Consider the following 24488-nt stretch of genomic DNA (forward strand, 5'->3'; position numbering starts at 1 on the left):
AAATGAATCTATGGCTCACAAATTATTGCTTGTTTATTTTTATTTTTTCTTACAAGACATCTAAGACATCAACATCTAAGAGCAAGACAAAACATTGAATTTTACACCGGGACTATTCTACCGTTCTACTAAAAAAGGACACGAATATTGTGAAATATTTCCAGTGTTAGATATTATCTGAGTGAACTCATTTGACCGTTAGTTTTTGCTTGAATGGTGATTGCTCAACCAGACACAAAGCACGAAACTAAATGCACAGCATAATAGTGTTATTTCCTAAACAGTCAGTCATTTTGAATGCATTTAAATAAATATAACAACATATCTAATTTGTCAATCATGCAAAAATGCCCTCCACCCTTATTCAGTATCCTCTAGCAACAATTATCATCCCATAAAAAATATACAACTTCAAATAAATATATATTACAAATAGTGAGAAGCAGCCACAGTCACAAAGACATGAAGGCAAGTAGTGTTCTTGCAGATGTTTGGTGCCATTATTACCCCAGTTATTGGAATCCATACATATATATTACTATTAAACATACATACATATATATTACTTTCACAATTTCATAATCCAGGTGGAATATTAGAAATTGCACTGGCCCACTGATTGAGTGATTAACAATGACTTTGTAGGCAACTTTGACTACAGGATAGTGGAACGTTTTCAAAGTTTATGAGGTAATATCCTCTTTAAAAGGTGCTTTATGGTTTATTGGTAATTAAAGCCAGTATGTAATGACTGTATGGTCATATTTGTGAGGTTAGTAAAAGTTTACACTTGTTTATAATACTGAAATGCAGTCACATCACTGTGGCAAGTGGAAATGCTCAGTCCTAAATCAACACTGACTACAATCTCAGTACAACAGACGAATGGTCAGGTACTTGAACTTTGGATCAGTGAACGAATGAACAATGAATGTAAGATTACATACAGTGACTCTATAAAGAATTTAGACACTTTGACATTTTGGGGGGTGAATGCTATTGCATTAGGTAAAATATCGAACCAAGTGGCGAATTTCAAAAGATCAGACACAATTAACTTTTAATTTTAAACATTGTCAAAATGTTTATGAATGGACATTTATGAATGATATTTTACATTTTGAACACTGTAAAAATGTGTAATCATTTTAAAAAGTAATTTCCAAATATATGGAGCCCCTGTTCATGAATTAATTCATTAGGTGAAGTTTTGAACACTGTAAAGATTTGTACAAAATTATTTTGTAAAAAATTTGATCATTTTTAAATGTCCAAATACTTTTTAGGGCCACTGTTCATGAATTATCCTATGCAGGTACAGTTAAATGAATACATTTTCATTTTTAAGTGTTGTAAATTAATATTGATTCTTTTTGAACACTGTAAAACATGTCCAAATGTGTCCAAATACTTTTAGGTGCCACTGCACATGAACTAACCTATACAAGTCCATGAGCTGCTTGGAACAAAGTGACGAACAGTCTTTTCCTCTCCTCCTCACTCCCCACTAGCCTTCAGTGCTTCTGTGTGTCTGCGATATGCACGTTTAGGGAGGTCAGCCTGAGAGTTCCCCCCAGCCGTTAGCTGCTCCCAGTAGGACTGGCAGTACTGCTGAATCAGACGCATTTCAGGCTCCAGCAGGAGCGCTGGGGTAGGAAGTGCAGGGTCCTTTTGATGGTCTTTGTGATGGCTCCTTGAAGCCTCTTCTTCCTCATCAGGGGTGGTGAGGGCTACAGCGATGTCCCGGTCCAGGATACGTAAAGAGACACGAGCCAGCGTGTGTTTGAAGTTATTTTCTGTGGCCAGGCAATGGTACTGGCCTGCATCTGCTTTGGTGAGAGCTTTCAGAAGGACCCCCTGAGGAGTCTTAAGAACTTCCCCGTCTCGATTCAGCTGTAAACATAATCAGAGCCATTTGCATATATATAACTATACACCACCGTTCAAAAGTCGGTAAGACTTTTAAAAGGTTTAAAAACTATGATTTTTACCAATTAAATAAAAATCCCCAGAAGTGTCTCACTTCCAGATACAAGAGAAGACATTTTCCACACCACTTCCTTTTTTATTACAGATATTTTGCGACAAATTCCCAGGAAGTGACAATTTTGTTTTCTTGGATGCAAATGCTGCTTTATTCACAAATGTTTTATGCGACATTCCAATTTTGTGCATGAGTTAAATTCGCAACTTTGGATGGAGAAGAAATTTAGTAGTACAACATTTATTTGAAATAAAAACCTTTTGTAATATTTTAAATATCTTTACTTTCACTTGTGATCAATTTAATACATCCTTGATAAAAGTATTAATTTCTTTAAACAAACAAACAAAAACAAAAAATCTTACTGACCCCAAACTTTTCAACAGTATTAACCAACAAAATGAAACTGTTATTATATACAGTACTACTATATGTTTTATTTGGCTGGTTAGTGACTGGTGGTTTGAAATAAAGTAAAAGCATGCAATCTTACCACTTTTCGTCTTCCCTCCTTCTGGTAGAGCCATTTGATAGTGGCCTGAGGAGAGCGCGGCACGCACTCCAGAAATGTGCTGCTACCCTCCACTCCGAACTGAACTTTCTCCTTCAGTCTCCTCTCCACTAGCAGACACAGAAAAAAGATTATGGTCATATGCCGTGTCCAATTATACAAATACATCAGACTGACCTCATTATAATACTGCAGGCTGTTATTTGTAGTTGAACTGTGTGTTTTTGTTACCTTTGGCATTGTATCCCCGGCACTGACGCAAAGGGTCACCGTGTTTAACATCCTGCCTTCTGCTCCTCCTGAATGAAATAATACAAAAATTATACAATTATCACATAATTTTACTGTCTTATGAAATGGGACTCCTCTTATAAAGAACTTATAAAGTTCTTAAAAGAACCGTTTTGTCTTGATTCAGCTGTGAGGAGAGAAGTGAAGTAAGCGCAATTTCGAGGAATTCAGGTTCTTTGACCTTTTGGTGGCTTGTGTAAAAGCAGAGCAGTTTTCTCCATCCCAGGCGCAGTAGGGGTCTCTGGCCAGACAGCAGTCCGAACAGGCCTTTCCATACACTCCACAGCGGTGCAAAGACATCTGGGTAAGACCTGCCTCTGAAGATGCGTACAGCTGTTGCTGCAAAAAAAAAAGAAAGAAAGACGTTTTTAATGCCATATTGCTGTTAATTTTATGATTTTTTTTTATTATTATATCCTTAAAGGTTATTATGTTTACAACTCATTTTATTTTTTACTCTTACCCTTTTGGCTGATAGGTGCATTGTTTTGACAGGAGCAGGTGTCTATAAATAAAAAGGAATAGAAAAGTATACTTAATTATATTTGTACATATTATTATGTATTGTACTTATTTATTTGTATTGTATGTTTTTTATTAAGTAAATGTATTTATTTACTTATTTTTAATATAACATTAAAATTCTGAGGTCTGAAAAATGCTGAAAAAAAATATATTTACCCTGAAAACTTCCACTTCCTCTAAAGTGAGCTCTTCCATTGTGGTGGGATCCTTGGGCAGCACTATAACTTTTTGAACTGTACCACGATCTGTGGGGTGATGGAAAAGTCACACAGTTTACACAATATGTTTCCAGGATCTGCAACCTACATTACATTTCTAAAAACGATTTGGTGAATTTTTATCTCTTGTCAACTTTAACAAGTAGGCTTGCTATCCCAAGTTTAACATATTCAAGAAACTAAACTAATTTCAGCAAATCAGAGGATGCAGGTCTCACCTGTTCCCAGAAAGAGAACCTCATATCGGCCATCCACAGCATCCACCTGGTCCACCGCAATAGTAGTAAAGCGATAGTCTACACCGGAGCGCACCACCAGAGGGCGCTTGTGAATGGGATACACAGGGTGGTACATGAGAGGATGAGCACGAATGAAGTTAACTGCTTCATCTGAGAACTCTTTTGTGGACTTAAGCCCCGGTGTGAATGTGCCTCCTGGACACTAATGCGGAAAACAGAGGGAGAGTCAGTCAGATAAATGTACATGCTTCTGGGTTTGCTTCTATCTTTCAAAGAAAATAGCCTTACAGCAATAAAATACATCATAGATACGGTAAGATGAATGATAAGAAGCACAAAACCATATGACATATATTTTGAGTGAAATTTCCAAATGTTCATGATGCTTGAGAGATAAATTGACTGAAACTCACTGTTCCTGGACGTGGATAGGGAATCTTCCCTGTGTATGTGGTCCATTGGTAGTTGTGTCCATGTTTATGGGCAAAAGGGCCATTGAAGACATTTCGGATGTCAGCCATTGAGTAGACACACACAGCTGAGCCTTTAAAAACAGAGCTAAAAGACAAAAATAAGACAGATGAGTATAAAATCAAAGATACAGAAACAAACAATTCTCAAAGAGGAAGAAAACAGATTTTGGGGGAAGTTAAAGGTGCCCTAGAACATCTTTTTAAAAGATGTACTATAAGTCTAAGGTGTCCCCTGAATGTGTCTGTGAAGTTTCGGATATAATACCCCATAGATTTTTTTTTAATAAATTTTTTTAACTGCCTATTTTGAGGCATCATTAACTATGCACTGATATATAGGTTGCGGCCCCTTTAATTCTCGTGCTCTCCTGCCCACGGAGCTCTCGCTTGCCTTGAACAGCATAAACACCGTTCACACAGCTAATATAACCCTGAAAATGCATCTTTACAAAGTGTTCGTCATGCAGCATGTCTAATCGTGTAAGTACAGTATTTATTTGGATGTTTACATTTGATTCTGAATGAGTTTGATGGTGCTCCATGGCTAAAGCTAACATTACACACTGTTGGAGAGATTTATAAAGAATGAAGTTGTGTTTATGAATTATACAGACTGCAAGTGTTTAAAAATGAAAATAGCGACGGCTCTTGTCTCCGTGAATACAGTAAGAAACGATGGTAACTTTAACCACATTTAACAGTACATTAGCAACATGCTAACAAAACATTTAGAAAGACAATTTACAAATATCACTAAAAATATAATGTTATCATGGATCATGTCAGTTATTATTGGTCCATCTGCCATTTTTCGCTATTGTCCTTGCTTGCTTACCTAGTCTGATGATTCAGCTGTGCATATCCAGACGTTCTGCCCTTGTCTAATGCTTTGAACATGGGCTGGCATATGCAAATATTGGGGGCGTATTAATGATCCCAACTGTTACGTAACAGTCAGTGTTATGTTGAGATTCACCTGTTCTTCGGAGGTCTTTTAAACAAATGAGATTTATATAAGAAGGAGGAAACAATGGAGTTTGAAACTCAGTGCATGTCTTTTCCATGTACTGAACTCTTGATATTCAACTATGCCGAGGTTAATTCAATATTTAATTCTAGGGCACCTTTAAAACACACACTCACAAAAAGATTAAAAAAAAAAGTCAGATCAAAGTCAAAGAGTCCAAATATCCCTATTTCCATACTACATTGAAAAAACAGTATGTAAGTTGAGCAATATGTCAGAAATCATAGTATTTATAAAACAGTACCCGGATGACCTACTACTTCTGGTGAGATTCTGAAGTGCGCATTCTATGGACACTTTACTATCCCATGAGGCCACAGGAGAGGATTTGTGAATGGAGGTGAAGGTAACATGACAATGACAACATGGAGGATGTAGTACGTCCAAATTTCATTCATACTACACACATTCATTCTATATAAAACATACTTTTTTAGCAGTCATGTTTCAAACTAAATGTAGTACCTACTATACAGTATGTGATTTTTGGACACAGCATATGTGTTGATCTAAAGATAATGTATTAATGAAAAAGCAGGTGTGTACCCAGAAGTTGAGAAGACGCCATATACCACAGGGTTTCGTTCATCCTGGGTAGGTTGAATAAACACATCCCCTGGAATGGAGAAGCAAAGCATTAGAAAAACGGGTCAATACTCAGATATTAAGTATGCATCAATGGAAAAACAACAGCCATTTGCTATAGCTGAATTACATTTAACACCACTAGATGGCACAATACAAACTGTAAAACTACTAGTAAATAAACTTGCACTCACTCAGTTCATCAAAGAAAGTTTCGACCCCATCATCTCCCATCACTGAGCACACAAGCCTGGCCTTCAGAAAAGTCGTCCATTTGTTCACAAGAGACTTCTGTCCGCCCTCATCGTTCTGTGATGAAACACAAACAGCTGTTTATTAACTGACAGAACTCTGAACTGCTTCCTGTGCACCTGCTGTTTCTGGTTTACGTAAAGCAGGACATTGCTCACCAGGCACACACGGCCCACTCTGGCCAAAACACTTGGACTCGCTCCACCCCCCGAGTCCAGACTCTTTTCACGGAAAAAGAAATAGAGCTTGTCATCGTTCTTCTCTGAGCTGTCAGGAATCTGTTTCATGTGAACAAATACAGGTTCTAGGAAATAAACAGAGCGTGCATGTAACATCCACCCAAATATTTAATGGAAACTAAAACAGCTGAGCAAATATTTATTGTCAATCTAATTAAAATTATATCTGCCAATCCAAATATGAACAGCCGAGCTATTTACCGTTCAGCCACTTAGAGTCATACTGCTCTGATCTCACAGCTGGCCGGCTCCCCATGGTCCTGAAGATTCCTGGATCAGTGCTCATGAAGTCCACCGGCACTCCAGCATACAGGTTTCCATCTAGATGTAGGAAAGGTGATAAAGGCATTCATGAGTACACATGAAAGCTACATGTTTTAGATGATTTGTGAAGTTTGGTGAACTTTTCTGTGACGACACAGACAGGATATTTACCATTCGCTAATCTTCCATGCTTTACAGAACATTAGATAGGGATACATTTCATATACATTCATTCATATTCATATACAAAAATACATGGGCTAGAATGAATTGACATTGCAAAGCATTTTATTGACAGTAATCGTTTTAAATTATTTAGTCATCATAAAACTGCCAAGCCAAAACCTCATCACAGACAAGTATATCTATTATGACCTGAATCAATAGGTAAACAAATTATCACCAAGTTATTAGCAATGATTTACCTTGGAGCATATGTAAAATATAAATATCAGTAAGGATACTAATATTATCATTGTGTTATGATTCTGTTATATGTTATGATTTTTTGTGCTGTTATGGTCTGGTATGTTGTGATGCTGTTATGATTCATTTATGTTCTGATATGTTATATATGTTATGATTCTTTTATACTATGCTATGTTCTGATTTTGTTAAGATATGTTATTATGATTTGGTTGCTATGATATGTTATGATTCTGTTAAGTTATGATTCCGTAATGTTAAGTTATGATTTTGTTCTGATTCTATTCAGTTTTGATGTTATGATTCTTTTACACTGTTATGTTACAATTCTGTCAAGTTCTGATTTTGTTCCGTTATGAATCGGTTATGTTATAGTTCTGTTCTGTTATGATATGATAAGTTACCTTATGATATTATGATTCTGTTATGTTATGTTATGATATGGTATGATTCTGTTATATGTTATGATTCTGTAATGTGATACGTTATGATTTTTTGTGCTGTTATGCTCTGTTATGATTCATTCATGTTATGATATGTTATATATGTTATGATTCTTTTATACTATGCTATGTTCTGATTTTGTTATGATTTGTTTATGTTATGATATGTTATGATTCTGTTAAGTTATGATTCTGTAATGTTTAGTTATGATTTTGTTCTGATTCTGTTCTGTTTTGATGTTATGATCCTTTTACACTGTTATGTTACAATTCTGTAAAGTTATGATTTTTATAACACTGATATGTTATAATTATTTTATGCTATGTTATGTTCTGTTATGATATGATAAGTTACCTTATGATATGGTATGATTCTGTTATATGTTATGATTCTGTAATGTGCTGTTATGATTTTTTGTGCGGTTATGCTCTGTTATGATTCATTTATGTCATATACGTTATGATTCTTTTATACTATGCTATGTTCTGATTTTGTTATGTTAAGATAAGTTATGATCTGTTTATGTTATGATTCTATAATGTTTAGTTATGATTTTGTTCTGATTCTGTTTGATGTTATGATTTTTTTACACTGTTATGTTATGATTCTGTCAAGTTCTGATTTTGTCTATTATTATGTTATGAATCTGTTATAATTTTTATCTATTATAAATATATTATATTCTGTTCATACAATACAATACATATTATGTTCTGTTCTGTTATGATATGATATGATATGTTACATTATCTTATGATGTTATGATTATGCTGTGTTATGTTATGATTTGGTATGATTCTGTTATATGTTACAATTGCTATGTTCTGCTATTTTGGGGGTTGTTTGATAAAATGACAGACAACAGTTGCTACAGTAGGATTGGCTATTAATGTGCTTAGTGAAGGATCAATTACATTAAATATAAAAGTAATATGGCATCTTCATTAATCGTTTCTTACTAATCAGGGCTGCAACATTCTCCTGGTTTGGATCGTAAGAACATTTTCCCTTTCCAGAGTCCACATAACCAGGAACCAGCCTGAAGAGGTAGTCCTGTGGACATCAGAGCAGGAAGAGCATTTGGTTTATTGTTACTGAAGGTTGTGTTGTGTGTGTATATATATGAGTATATACAGTATATTTATGTGTGTGTGTACCTCAGCTCTCCAGCCTCTGTTGATGAAAGTGCAGATGGGTTTATAAGCTCCTGTGCCGCAGGTGTACAGGTGAGTCCTGTTCCATGGCTCAATCAGACGCACAAAGTTAGCACACTCCCCCTGAAAACAGACACGCAAACCACTGTTAAAGTGAAATTGGTAAGATCAAGAGTGTCACATTCTATTTAGTGATTCATTTACTAGGATGGTTTGATCAATATAACTGATGTAAACTCACATGCCTGCCTTTCCCAGTCATCTGACACTCTCCCTTTCTCTGAGCTGGAGCCGGCCAGTGGATCTACAGACATAAAACACCCATAGCGTTAGAAGAATTCATTGACACTTCAATTCTTCTGGGGTCAGTGTTTGGGTGACAATTGCATCATGTTATTTTGTTGTGAATGGAATTGATTCATTTGAATCATCCCTTACAATAAGAGGCTCTTTGTTGATGTTTTGCATGTCTAGAGAGACCAGATATTCGCGGCTGCCCAGGTACAACCGCCCCTGGTCTGGATCAACGTGCAAGATCCGGTAGTCACTGGTGTTGAAGGAGAAACTGAAAGGCCTTGCCGTCCGAGTGTCCATCAGCTCTGATGAATGACAAAAGAGAAGCATAGGAAATGAAATGATGAATCTTATACAACTTTTAAAATTAACTTTTTTTTATTTGAATATATTTTAAAATGTAATTCATTCCTGAATTTTTGGTAGCTATTACTATAAAAGCCACTTAATAATATTAATCGTATTAATGACAGAAACATAGATAGAAACACTTTCCCGACTGCATTTGGTGTCAATAATGAGTTTTTGAACAATAATGATGAGGCAGTAAAGATACATAAGACAGAAAGGGTGAGAAACACTGCTCCTAAAAGAGTTTCACCTATAGGGGGTGCTCTTAACTCTCTCTTCACTCATCTGTTTTGTGACTAAACCCAGATTGTTATGGGGTAAACATAGTTCTGTGGGCATTTACTTTTCCAGATGAAATCATTAAAATAAAAATCTTGTAGTAGCAGTGTTCTGGGCCGCCCCTCCACTGCAAGCTCTTCTTGAAGGTGGAAGGAAGAGCCGAGAAGCGTAAGTTGGTGACTCTTGGGAGCAAACTGCACTTAACACAGTTCCAGAAACATTTCCTGAGTGCCAGCAAATAGGAAAACACTTCCACATGTGGGCCAAGTATTCAGTCTCAAAGGCAAAGATTAAAATAAAGAAATTCAGCGGAGTTAAAATGAACCGTTTACTCAGACATTCTTGCAGGCTGTCACAGGACTTCAAAAGAACCCCAGACCCTGATGCAAGGATTGCAGTTAATGTTGTGTGAATGTTTAACAGCGTAGACTTGTGTTGGTTATGAATTATGATTAGATGATTGCAGGCCTGAAAGAGACGTCAGCATCTAATAATAGACAGGAAAGATTTTAAAGGAATAGTTCACCCAAAACTGAAATTCTGTCATAAATTCCTCACACTCCTTGCTCAGGATGAACACATTTAAAACAAACTGTCCTTTTCTATTTCTTCCCTTGTGCAGGATCATCTGACACACACACAATTTCATGCTCTCCTTTGAGGATGAAGTCCTGTAGCTATTTTACAAGCTACATTCATAGATAACTAATTATACACTGATTTGCATCTGTTCCTGACTAGATTCATCCACATCATGTCCAGTAATATCAGGAACATCCTGTTATACTAAACGGTTATACTAAACTAAAATGCAATACTCCACCATTCAAAGGTTTGGGGGTCAGTACGATTAAAGAAGCAAGTAAGATAAAATTTCCATTTTAACCCTCTGGGCCTCTACGGTCAAACATTTTTTTGTTGTTGTTTAAATCGGAATGGGATGAAGCTTGGTGACTTGTCGCATTAACTATGTGAACACATAAAAAAATCATGAACATGATTCGGATAAGTTAAAGGGTCGTAAAAAGAAAAATAGTCACACCTGGCTCCTTTGCGGTCAAAAATGACCAACATAGGAAATGAATGGGAAATACAAAAAAAATACGCAAACTCAGAGAAACTTTTGGTGGTACAAACTACAATTCAGCCACTGAAAAAGTGCACAGCAATGAAGGGGTGACACTCTAAACGTTTAGAGTACAAAACAGACACATCCACTCCCCACCCCCACATATATATGAACTAGTGTGACTTAGAGCAGTAAAAAAATGAACAGCAAGTAAGAGGTTACACTCTAAAACATCAAGAGTACAAAACAGACACCCCCACTCAAACACACACACGTGCAGATACACATACAACACACTATTATACACACAAATGAACAGGTGTGGCTGTAAAAATATGGTAAAATTGAGGCAAAAGATTCAAATAAGAGGTTGAAATCAGATTTATTAATGCAAAAACTGACACTTGAAATCAACATTTCAAAAAAAAAAAAAAAAAAAATGAACCTTGCCAAAAAGTAGTCTTTGAATGTCCAAGTATAAATACAAAATCCACAACTTAATAAAAAGTATAGATAATTTATAACCCACTTTACTGTATATGGAACTACATAGTAATCTAGAGGTTACAACATGGCATTATAAAAGTTTCTTTTTTTACTCCCACCAGATGGCACTAATCTACTCTGGTCACCATTGTAGTAGTAGTTTAACATGGCTAGCGCTTGAGAGAGCGACGTTAATGACTTGTGTCGTTGTTGCGGTAAGAATTTGAGAATACGTGGCGTTATTGCCAACTGATATTGAAGGGACTTTCGCCGCACTAGAGTGACGCTGTTTGCGTCACTCAAATAAACAAATCTGATTGCACTGTACGGTTTGGAGTTGACTCGAGGCGCGACGGAGGGCGGACTGACCAGACTGATATATCTTGTAGAAGATATATCATTCTGGACTTGCCAGGCAAGATTTTAAATGCCTTGTTTCCATTTTAACATGGTATACTGCTTTAAAAAATATATTAGAAAACAAATTTATTTTTTTTCAACGTGGAAAAATAGCTAATAAAAATTGTATAAATATTACATAGTATCATAAATACCCTCAAAATTCTAAATAATAATCAAAAAATATTATTGAACAAAAATATATTACATTGGTTTTCCTGGGGGGAAAAAATGTACATTTTACTTACATTTGAAGAAGCCAAGTGTGACCCCTAAACGAAGAGGCCCAAAGGGTTAAGTACCTTATGTTCTTTTGAACTTTCTATTCATCAAAGAATCCTCAAAAAAAAAAAAAAAAACATATCATGGTCCAACAAATATATTAAGCAGTAAAATATTAATATTATTGTCTCTATTAGGTGTTAGTCAGATTACAATCAGTATTTGAAATATGTTTTGTTTTATCACCTTACAGAGCAAACATAAAAGCAACATTTTCTCAGGCTTGCATCGTTTGTGTTTTGAAACGAATATAAGAGTGGGTTACAAAGCTTGAGCCATTTTCAGTGTGTCTGATGAGCTTTTAAGAGCTGAATATTTCAAGCGCTGACCTACTGGCAGTGCCTGTAAATGTTCTGAGCATTCGAATGAAGTTTAATTCAGGCTCACTGTAGCCTTTCACAGTGCAATGTAAGGCTGCCTTTAACTGGCACGTAGCAAAACTTGAAATTACAAGCAGAGAACAAATTTTTCAATGAGCTTTGTCATCTTTCCGTGGACGACCATCCGTAGGGATGTTTATACACCCACGGAAACGTTTATGCACAGGAAATGTGGGCATTTTGATGACGACTTTAATGTTGTAAAAGTAAATAGCTTATATGTTTGAGTGTGTGTTTACAGGATGCTCTAGAGTGGGTGCTAAAATAACCGCTAACGATCGGATATCTGTTGGACACGGAACTGGGTGGGTAAAAGGGAAAGGGTTTGTGTACAATCCTGTTCCCCTCTCTTCCCTTTACCATCAGGAAAGAACACCGGACACACCACCACTGTCAAACCTGCAGTGGACCAAAGTGGACACAGCACAGGGTTCATTAAAATCACGGGTGAAAGACGCTGGTACAAAGGTGAGGCACGTAAGATCTAGTGATACAACATCCTGCAGGAAGTCTTTGTTGTGAGAAGAATTCAACAGGGACTCAATACACAGTCCTGTCTACTTTAAAATAGATGTCAGTCTCAAAATATAACTAAACATAATATAAATTAAACACTTTATGAGATAAAAACTTTAAAAAAATATTCTGTCCAAACTGAAAATAGTAGTAAATTAAGTAAATAAATTATTCAAATTTCTTTCAATATTATGCAAAAATATATATTTATATAAATGTTTCTATTCTATTAAAAATATTTAAAAGATAGTTACTCAGCACACAATAGCGTAATATCTTTAAATTATAATAAATAAAAGTAATTTTAAATAATTTGATTATTTAATCCGTGTATCATAATCTGAATAAATTATTAAACTGATTGACAGCCATTGTAAAATGCATAATCATAATGAGGTAAGATTATACACTGGACGCACTAGGGCCATTGTAGAATATCACGTTCCTCTTTCACTCTTTCTGCCAGTTTCTCATAGTCTCTAGTTGGGTACACTTTCTAGAGTTACACAAAGACCTTCCCTCATCTGCAGGCGCCTACGAAACAAAGACCATCTCGGTAGCAAACAATGAACAATCCATCTCAGATAACAGCAGAAAATAGAGAGGCCAATGAGACAAGTGGATTTTTCCGCCCAGCTATTCTGGATGTGAAGGAGAGGGTGGGGTTGAGGGTGAGAGGGGGTTTAATAGTGGAAGGGGGATCTTTCCTGATGGAGGTAAAATACATTGCAAATGAGGAAAATGGCAGAGCAGAAACGGACTGGATAAGAGCCAAAGAGTTTCAGTGAAATTACAGGGACGGGTGATGAAAGACAAGACAAAGCTAACAATAACCAGTTAGGTCCAAATTACTCAGGGCGTATAATTCAGCCCGGTCATCTCTTCAATTAGGTTTTATCAGGAGGAATATGAGCCCGGGGCAATTGGAAATATGAAACATGAGGTGATTGATATTGGAAAAATCCTTATGAATTTCCTTCAAGGCACATTTAACCCACATCTTGATTGGATTGTTTGTGAAGAACAGGAAGGTCAATTGAATTCTCCAAATCTCAAGGGTCACTAAGAATTGGGCACCAAAAACCATTCACTGTAAAATAGAAGAATTTAGTGGTTATGAGGCAATGAATGTTTTATTATTGTCATTTCACATCCCACCTCAAGTTTTCCAGCAACAAAATGAGGGATGCAACGATAATACAATTCTGGATAATAAGCAATAAATAACCAGGATAAAAATGTTTACAATTTTGTCTACATTTAAAAAAAAAAAAAAAAATCCTAAAAACTTTTTTTTTAGTACAAGTATTAATTGTACAGTGTGAAAATGGATTCTGAGATTTGGTAAAGATTACATTTAACAGCGTTAATATATTTTTAGTGTTTTTAAAGATTAACTTTGAGTGTTAGCAAAGGTAATCTAAATCTAAAATGAAAATTAGAAATTGGCTACATACACACTGCAGCTAAATTCGGTTGTCAGTTCACATTTTAGTGCTTAATCGCGTTCTGTACACACACAGTTCAGTAAAATACGGGAGTGACAACCGCATTCTACTCCCGAAAAATACAGGTAGTGACAACCATAGACATATAATAATAAGTTTATTATATGTCTATGGTGACAACCGCATTTACAGAAATTCTATGCAGTGTGTAGCTACGGAACCGAACTGAACTAGTTATTAATGACGTTTACGGTGTAACGTTTGTCTCTCGTGTATGCGCGGCGAATCACAGGAAAAGCAGAAGCCTATCCAAATGCTTTATGCTAAAAATCGCGATTCATGTCTGCTCACTTTAATAACTCCATAAACCCGTTTGCTTTATGAGACGAGCTTAAACAACAAGCTTATAATGAGTGACCATGGCAACACAGAATGAGTGCCGCGCGCTGTGTGAAACTGGCTATACAAGCAAACAAAACACGACGCCTCCGTCGACTGTGTTAGTGTGTTTAGTTAAATTGCTCAAAATAACGAGTGTTTTGTCACTTTAATATTACTTTGGTCACGATAACGGATACCAAACACGAGAGACGCCAGAACGTCACTATGGTTTCCAAGCTGTCAATCATCGCCTTTTCGAGAGTGAGTCGTGTTCCGTACACACATGTAACGATAATTTAAATGCGGTTGTCACTCCTGAAACTTACAGTGTGTACGTGGCCATTGACTGATGCCAATAAAATAAAATCAAAATTGTGCATCCCTATAAAGAATAAAATGAGATGAGATGAAAATGAGATAATAATAATACATTTGTAAGTTCTAGAAGGTTCACTAGTAGAGATAAATTGGTCAGTTTCCAAATGGAATGTCAGTCGTAAAACAGGTCTTGACACATTGCTCTTGTTCTTTGTGTTTATACAGAGCAAGTTTTCTGAAGAAAATTATTCCAAAAATATCCTTGTCACAATTGCCAAATGACCTAAAAACAACCTCAGGATATTCAAAGAAAGGCCAACAATGGTAGCTTTGAGTGCTAACTCGAGTCAAGTCAGCTTTTTATGTAGGTCATAGTTATTGTACCATAGCAAAGAATGAGGCCCCACAGAAATAGCAAACTAAAATGGAGTGACTTGGGGAAAATGTGGCTATTGGAAAAAGTTGCTTACAGTCCGGCTGGTACAACACAAACAAATCCAAAATTGTGCTTTTGGTGGGTTGCTGGATTTTGATGTTCACCACTGTTTATAATCTTAGAGTACTTTCCAAACAATCATGTGCAGGGTTATAATCCCACATACATGAGAGACGGGCCGCTCTATCATCTTTGGGGTAATTATGTGGCACAGTGGTATTCACCTCTCCACCTTCAACTTATTCAGATGAAACATTATATGAGAGGATTCCTCTTACGTGATTCACACTTTTAATTCCTGTTTACATCAGGCATGTGTGTTAAGCAGCCCGTATTTCAACCTGCTCCCAAATTGCTGTGTTACATGTGGATACATGTATGCATTAGTTGCACTAATGTGTCTGCATGAATGTGTATGTGTTTGTCAAGAAACAGGGGGTGACAGTTAGCTTGACAGCTGACAATAACTATAATTGTTCAAAATTACTGATTTAAAACTTATATATGCTTTGAAGACGTACAATTATCAGAGGAAGATGGTGGGAAAGAGTCTGTGGGAATATCCCTCATAACTTCTCCACAACAAGGCATCTTTGTCAGAATCCCCTTAAAGAGAAAGATACTAAAAAACCAAAAGAAATGAATAAGAACAGCAAACAAGGATAAGATGATGAACCCATGCAAAAGGAACTACAAACCTCACATAAGGAGTTACAGCACTGGATCTTGTGACACCCATACCTGCCATTGGCTTTTAATAAGGGATGATCACTAGAATGTTCTTAACACAAATGTAATTTGATTTTCTCTTTATCAAAACAATGACTTATGAATTATGACCCCTAAAACCACATGTCCTCAGACTCAATATTTAATATATTTTAAATATATATTAAATTTCAGCCATTAGTTGTCGACCCTGTCTGTTTTTTTTTCTGACTGTGGTTACAATTAAATAGATTAAACTAAAAGTACTTTAATAAATATTTGGAATTACAGCACACATTATTTTTGTATCTAACTGTGCTGACAAATACTGAATGATAGCAAAGCTAATGTTTGAAATCTAGGAAATGACAAATATTACTATGAGCTCTTGAAATTTTGAACAATAAACAATATACAGGAATCAGCGGTTCTCTGGAATACGCTCTGTTGAGGACACATGCACCCCACCTCAACTGTGCTGACAACATCCACCATTTGTTTTCAGCCAAGAACTGCCAGGCACTGGAAAGGAAACTATGCAAACACGTTTACGTGTGTGTGTGTGTGTGTGTGTGTGTGTGTGTGTGTGTGTGTAATTAACCGTAGTTCGGGAATACAAATTTTCCTACATACTAAATCTGACAAAACCTTCCTATATACATCCAAGTATACATCCTCAAATGGATACATCATTCATATATAAAATAAATGTTTTTTTATTATTATTCTACAAAAGTGCGTCCCAATTTGAATACTTATGCATACTATTCTATGTTGTTTTGAAGTATAAATAGTCCAAAAAATAATAACTAAGAAGTGCACTTCAAATACCCAGATGATGCACTTATTTAAGCGAGAATAAAACAAAGCAAAAACAAATGCTGTCTAATTTCAGAGACTGCGTCCTTCGGAGGGTGCATTTGTCGGCCGCATTGAGGCTGCCTCATTTCAGAAAAGTAACCATTACAATCCAAAGCATAAAGACATTAATATAATTTATAATTCACAAGGAATAACGGTCAATTTTCCAATGTTTACTTTTCTGAAATGAGACATCCCTGATGATGTATGAGGGCGACAACGTTGAGTCGTCACCGATAGCCTCGTGGGCAGCATGCGGACATATAGCGCCTCTGGGCTTCGGGCAACCTGAGTTCGAGTCCCAGCTCATGGACCTTTCTCAATTTCGTCCCTCTCTACCACTTCACTTCCTGTCTGCTTATTGTCCTATCATAATACAAAAATTTTTAAATCTTTAAAAAGTTAAGCGTGGAACATTGCACACTTCATGCACTCAACTGTCGCAGCTTTAATTATGTAGATGAGGGGGAGGGACTTTCAAACTTGTCATCTAAATGTCATACACTTCACAGTAAAGTACATAGTGTGTAGTTTAAGTGCATAGTAAGTCATGTGGGAGACAACTAAAATGTTTTCTTCAAGACATAGGGTGTGGGTTATGGTTAGTCTATAGCATACTGTATATAACTAGCTTTTATAACAATAGAAGTCTGGTATGTCCTCATTTAGACTAAGTGTGTGTGTGTGTGTGTGTGTGTGTGTGTGTGTGTATGCACGGGCATGTGGGTGTATGCAAAAGAGAAAGAGAGAGGCTGAGTATGCATAGACAGGTAATGAATAATGTTTGCGCTCACCTTTAAAAGCCAGGTGCACTCTGGGAGCGGAGCGATGTGTGCAGGCCACTTCAAACACAAACAAAGCCCACAGCAACAGGAGGAGTCTTGTTTCCATAACTCTCATGGTTAGACCCATTTGCAGGGAACCTATACAAACCCACACAAAAGAAAGAAAATAAAACAAGGTGGACATAGAAAGAAAAGCGAAAGAGAGGCTAAATTTATCATTGATTTCGACAAAGGAAGAGGCTGAAATGACAAAGGAAGGACAGACGAAGGACGAGAGGAGGAAAAAATAGCTTGGAAGTAAATGAGAGGATGAAGACAAGGAAGAGAGACGGAGACAGTTCGATTTAGACAGACAACAGAAGGAACAGAAAGCAAACATAACTACTGTACTCTACTACACTGATGTAAATTTAGCCTAACAGCCAGACAAATCCCAGCCTGTCACACCTTATTCCATTCAACTCCATGCAAAGACAGAGGTTTCAGGCCTGCATTAGAGGGTCAGCATTTATGATACATGGTGTCAGTTTTATTTTAGGAAAAACAGGTGCCGTTAATCAACTTTATCCACTCGGTGCAACTGCACAGGGCTGTTTTTCAAAAGCATTGTGAGCTAAGGCACCAAACGGCACCATTGGTCTCTACAGCCATTGGACGATCTACTTAGGCTTACGAAGCTTTTGAGAAACACAGCCCTGACTAATTCGAGAGTTAGCAGATTATGATAGCATAAGAGCTGTGGTTTGTGACCTACACTGTAAAAAATTACCATGATTTTAACAGTAAAAGACTGTAAAAATGCTGCGGTGAAAAACTGTTAATTGGTTTACAGAAAGTTTCCGTACTATATACGGTGAATAACTGTAATAGATCTAACGGTACATTTAATGTAATTTTACGGTAAAATACCGTTAAATTCACAGTTTTTGAAAGTGAAAAATAACAATTCATTGTAAAATTTACAGTGAAAAAACGTAAATTGACATTCCCACAATTCCCTTCATTTTTTTCTAATCAGTTATGTACATTAGGGTTTTATGTTACATCTAATGTTGTTAAATTAATGTTTATTGCATTTTTTAAATTTCATGCATGTTACCATGATGGTGTTTAGTGTGTGTGTGAATCACACTGTGTGCTCCTTCTATATATTAGTGTTGTCCTCCTCAGCTTGTGGAAAAGCTGCTTGTGATGAACTTTGTTTCATCATGTGACTTATCACCACTGTGTTTGGTGACTGCTAGTGTATTATAAAGATACAAAACAGATATTAGTATTTCATTAGGTTGGTAAATTAACATTATATCAATTAATGAAATATGTTATTTTACCGTAAATTTTACTGGGATTTTTTTTACAGTGTACTGAAATCCAATGTTAAATATACATATTTAAAATGTAAAATTCACATGTAACTCCGTAAGTATGTTTACGGTTTGATGTCATTTTTACAGTATTGTTCTGGTAACCACAACTGCCGGTATTTTTCCGTAGAAACAACGGGATTTTTTTTACAGTGTATGTACGAGGGGAAAGACTTGAGAAGGAAAAGCATGTGAATAGTTAAAGATGCTGAAACATACAAAGTATTGACATCATTTAAACATAAACATTATTATGTATTTATACCTAAAGAAATGTAAAATAATTTCAAACTAGATATTTGTATAATTGCCCTTTTACCATTTTATAGATCCATTTTAGATCCATTAACCCACCCTCAAACCCAAACATAACCATTTAATAGACAATATAAAAAGAATATATAAAACGTAATGGACAGAAACGTGAATAAAAAAATGTTATCCTGATCCACTCTGAAGGCGCAAATTTTTCATTCAAATTTACATCACCCTAAACACGGCATGCCGAAACTGTGACGAAGCGGGCAAGAGCCAATGATCGCTTGATATCACTGCTGTAAAATGTGTGGTAAAGCTTCTTGAGGCTCCAGTTTTTTAATTTTTAACGAGTGCATGATTTGATGTTTATGGGTGCTGCCGAGAATGGAGATGAAGATCACTGAATAAAGGCTTGAATTTGGGACTGTTTCTCAGTCGTATGGATTCTAAAGATTTGGATTACAGCACACTAATAGAATTGATTACTTTTGTGAATCAACTTTGTGTTTTTGTTGTATCTTATGGACTATACTGAGAAAACACACTTTATGTCCCATAGCAAACAAAATAAAAAAATTACATGATAAATAATAGTTAAACGATTACAGAAATGTTATTTAGTTTAAGGTTTTAAAATGTAGCCTTGTTTAACATTATGTAATCCTTCGAGGTTGCAGCAGAAGTCACACAGAAGAGCAAAATGTTATAATTTCATATTAAGTAGAGGAGTAAAACAAATGCGACTAAAAACATAATGTCATTGATATGACAACTAAATAGAACTCAATGGAATCAAGGTATTAATACCATGATTTTGACATTCATAAATAAGGATTCGTACATATTTGTAGGTCTGTAAAGTTGTTCATACATAAATAATTTACATTTAGTGTTGTCAATATTGTTCATTTCAGTGTCTATCTATGGAAACTAAAGTAAATGAATGTGTGGTAGAACTACACTTTACATAAAAATGCATACAGATACTCATGAGTTCACACTGAATTATTTAAGGTTTTCTTTTATGAGGCTTTTTTCCTGACATTTTTCTAAATAATTGTAATTCATTGGTGAATTCCCATTATTTTTTTGTATGAACTGCGCATTTAATGTACTTCAGAATAAATTAATAGATCCCCCAAAAAACAAAAATGCGGTCATCATTGACCAAAAAAAAAAAATCACTGCTTATGGTGCCATGTGCCTAGGAAAAGCTGTAGGTGGCAAATCTGTCCAAGCTGCTGAAAAGCCCCATCATGCTGCTCATTGTTATAACTTGGAAGATCTCGCTGGAGTCGAGGGTTGCAACTGCTGCCTCTTTTAGATCAGTTTCCATCAGGTACTGATCCTGGGCTCCTGTTTATTGCATCATCAGCTGGCTGGTGATGTATGTGGGTGATGTCAGCACAGCAGGAACCCGCATACTTGGGATTTGCATGTCCATGCATTCTTTTCATTGGAGATGCATGATTAAATCAGCTATGTCAACTTGCATATTTTTATTAGCACTTATAAGCACTGCACCTGTGGGTAGACCACAGATTTGTTCTCAGCTCTTTGTGTGTTTTGACTAAAGTACATGTGGAGGCAAAAGTTTTGACACTAGGCAACTCACTTAATCCTTTTCCACAAACTCACGTGTGCACACACAAACACAAACACCGGTCCTGGCTCTGCCAGCTGTCACTGGTTCAAATTCACATTCAAAGTGCGTCTAGGGGCTTGTCCAGGAATGTACTACATGTCCAAACTGCAAGATGACATAGAGAGAGTGAGAGAGAACCGTAGACTGCATAGAAAAGTTGGTAGATGAGAGCGGAGAGTAAAAAAAGGCACAAAAGATGGTTATCTCTCCATATGTTGATGTAGATGTGTATCATCGCTCTGTAGACATCAGACTGGGATCATAGTTGCTGTGTTATCATTAGACAAGAGCATTATTGGTTTTGAAAGAATTATTGGTCTGAAAGCTGCAAACGCACTTTTGTGATCTAGATCTGAGGGGCTATGAAAACCAACAAATAATTGATATCATCTTTTCCAGCTCAAAGCGTTCACACTTTTGAACCTGATATCAAAAATCCTCTGATGTTTTACTGTTTTTCACTGGCTCTTGATGAAACTCACACCATGCAAGATCAGATTTGTTTTATGTCTCCTCTCCTTCACATATTCAGCATCAGTCACTCAGGTGTTCTTACATGTTGGTTCTGGCACTGGTTTTAGGGGAAAGGGAAGGAAGCGCACACACACACACACACACACACACACACAGACAACCATTGCTAAACATTTAATCTAACAGATAGACCTGAATGCCTTTACCTGAATACAAGACATTTCCATCTACTTACTCAAAAATATGCATGCCTAAATCTCAAGTAAACTGTTAAGCGGCATATTTGCTGTTTTAAATTTTCAGTGGAACTTCACAGGTGTAAACTGTTATACTTTCTTGTTAGCATGAATTATGCATCAGTCGTCCTCTGCCGGAATGGCCAGAATATGAATTATGGATGCTCAAGCGCAATCTATGACGTCCATTAAATCCAACTCCAACGTGTCCATTTTTGCCCCCTTTTTTTTGTGAATGACAAAATGTCAGACTGCTGTATTTCTATTTCTTAAAGTCCAAATATACAGGAAAAAGTATTATGTATTAAACATATAAAAATTGTAAGGTGATGTCAGATATAGAGTGATTTGATTCTAGTTCACTAGTGAGCAGGACAAATCATTGCTCTGTCATGTTAATTGCAGCTTTTCAATTATAAGCTTTATTCATAGGAAACTTAATTAAAATTATGATATGAATTGTAAACTGAATAACTTTATGAACTAATGTTCAAGGGATATTTTGGTCCTTTCATTAAAACTGTTCATATAATATTGAAAGAATCAAGTCCAAGCTTGGATATGCCATACTGTATAGCTAAACGCACAAAGAACTATCTGGAAAATGTGTGTACAGGTTATATTTTATTTACGAAAAAGGGTTATATTAACTTGAATTCAATGTATCCAATCTTCCCCTTGCTAAATCAATTTATCTCAATTTTAGGCATAATTATTGAATTATATGCTCCTTATTGTCTATGCAGTTACTCTATAACATTAATTTAAATTGAATTTTTAAAAGTAAAATTTTGCAATATTTTAAACTCTGGTAACGACATTATGAAAGTAAAGTGTAAACACTATTGCTATAATGAAAATTCGGCATGTTTGCAGAAATTTGCAACAGACGTATTTGTCAACCAAATAACAAAAAATAAATCTTTCATATTTTTTTTTCATCCTGACCAACGAATTCCGTGCCATCTACCTGAAGTCAAAAACTCTTATCAACTCTGACTGTAAAGTTTAAAAATGTTTATCTCTATAAAAGATGTACCGTATATTCACCTGATTTGCTGGTCTTGTGGCTCAGTCGGTCTGTTGCTCCGTGTATTTGATGTCTGAGGCTCAGGTGAGATGTTATCGTTACATTCCTTACCGTCTCTGTGAGCACAGCTCGTGCCTTAAACTCTGAAATTCGTCAAAAAACCTTCTCATAAAATCATAAGAGCTTATATAGCTCTAGCCTTTTGAATTCCCACTTTTGGGGCGTGTCAGTGATTCCGAAAAAACGGCGATAAAAGTTGCAGTTTGTGCACGAAATTCCTCAGGATACTTCTAAGCTGTTATCTGGACAGTTGAGGAGATAAAGGCAACAAAAGCCAAGATGTGTTTCGCTGTTTTCGTGACAATATCTCCAGCGTTTGCCAGTTTGAATACAAAACAGAAGATGTGTTCGTCGTCTTGTCACGTAAGCTCCACCACGCTGCACTTCTAGTTGTTGAAAGTCTGCGCGGTGGCAGGTGTTTGGTTTATTCCGCCGGTGAAGTGTCACGGTCCAGCCCCCCTCAGCACTGCTCCCAGCGAACCGCCTTCCATCATGAAGAGGCCAGGAAAACATGATCACATCAATGCAGATATACAACACAGTGCATAATGCTAGTTTACATTTAATACATTTGACTATACTTAAACACTTGAATATATACTAAAGTTGGAATACATTACTTACTATTATAAATTTTACTCCAAAATATTAGTCTCGTTTCGCACCTTTGGGTTACAAAGAACTCCTGAACATTTCCTCTATCACCACCCAGGGAAAAGAAAAGATACAGGCCTATTGAACACGCGTGAACCAATAGCGGGGCATGTTGTCACATTATATATATATATGGATCCTACCATAAAACAGCTTATTATAAGTTTTTTAGGACAATTAAAGCAGTAAAACACTAAAGAAAAACAAAACGATTTTACGAAACAGTAAAATGTAAAATGCAAAAAAATTGTAATAAATACATTTTATGAAATTACAAGATATACTATAAAACACGTGACAACTTGCCACAATCTGACATTGATCATTAGAACAGTTTTATTGTGTTTACTTGTTTACCCAAGAGTTATTGCATATATAATAAAGTTATAATTAAAAAGTATATAACTTTATTGGCCTGACTTCTTAAAGGCACAATATAGTTTTAGCCCCTAGAGGTCGCTTATTCAAAACAAAGGTGTAGCTTGATGACGCCTTGATTTTGTGGAATCATGGGAGGTCTTCACGTTTACAGTCGGCGGAAAAGACTCAGGCAGAAATCTTTTTAACATTTATTTAATAAAATTTGTTAACATTACTGTATGAAGCAGGATGTGGCTGAAAACCGAGGACGCTGGAGCAATTGCTAATGAGAGACGAGCGTGATACACTCATTGAAAGCAGTGTAGCTTTTATTATGCCGCAGACAACCACTTCCGCTTCTTCCGGTCAGGCGTATGTGGGATATCTTTTATCATATTAGATACATTGTGTGTTGAAAGTTGTTATAATGCTACTCTGTGCATTCACTCGGCGGCTACTATGAGACACTTATTGCACACTGCAGTAAGCCAGATAGAAATTAGGCATGGTAAAACATGGTACTCTCGGTAAATAAAGAAAATTATTACTGTGTTGAGCTATATATCAATGATTAGTTTTCTTTTGATTAATGTATCCAAACAGTTGCTCATCTGTCTATTCAAAACATATAATATATTAAAGCGTCTTTGGTGTTTCCATGGTTTCAACAAAATAAAACCAGAAATCGAGGGTAACGCAGGAATGATGTCATTGATAGGTCCGAGTCCTGGTTAAAATTGCTTATTTCTCTGGATTTAAACATTCTAGGAAACATTTGGGAT

At 36.1% G+C, this 24488-nt stretch overlaps 1 protein-coding gene across 1 annotated transcript; it reads right to left on the minus strand.

The window, feature by feature from the left end:
* Positions 1-4: 4 nt before the first annotated feature.
* On the minus strand, positions 5-23231 carry sema3ga (sema domain, immunoglobulin domain (Ig), short basic domain, secreted, (semaphorin) 3Ga). The gene is made up of 18 exons (XM_067395011.1): positions 22653-23231; positions 17635-17763; positions 9071-9231; positions 8874-8936; positions 8636-8755; positions 8438-8531; positions 6546-6665; positions 6264-6409; positions 6048-6162; positions 5815-5884; positions 4182-4326; positions 3748-3970; positions 3468-3556; positions 3250-3291; positions 2968-3125; positions 2727-2794; positions 2478-2605; positions 5-1893 (listed from the first exon to the last, which is right to left on the minus strand). Exons 2-18 carry the CDS (start codon positions 17750-17752, stop codon positions 1498-1500), a joined length of 2256 nt encoding a protein of 751 aa, XP_067251112.1. The 5' UTR covers positions 17753-17763; positions 22653-23231; the 3' UTR covers positions 5-1497.
* Between the last annotated feature and the right edge of the window lie 1257 nt (positions 23232-24488).

The sequence above is a fragment of the Chanodichthys erythropterus genome, chromosome 9 (assembly GCF_024489055.1).
Source record: "Chanodichthys erythropterus isolate Z2021 chromosome 9, ASM2448905v1, whole genome shotgun sequence".
NCBI lineage: Eukaryota > Metazoa > Chordata > Actinopteri > Cypriniformes > Xenocyprididae > Chanodichthys > Chanodichthys erythropterus.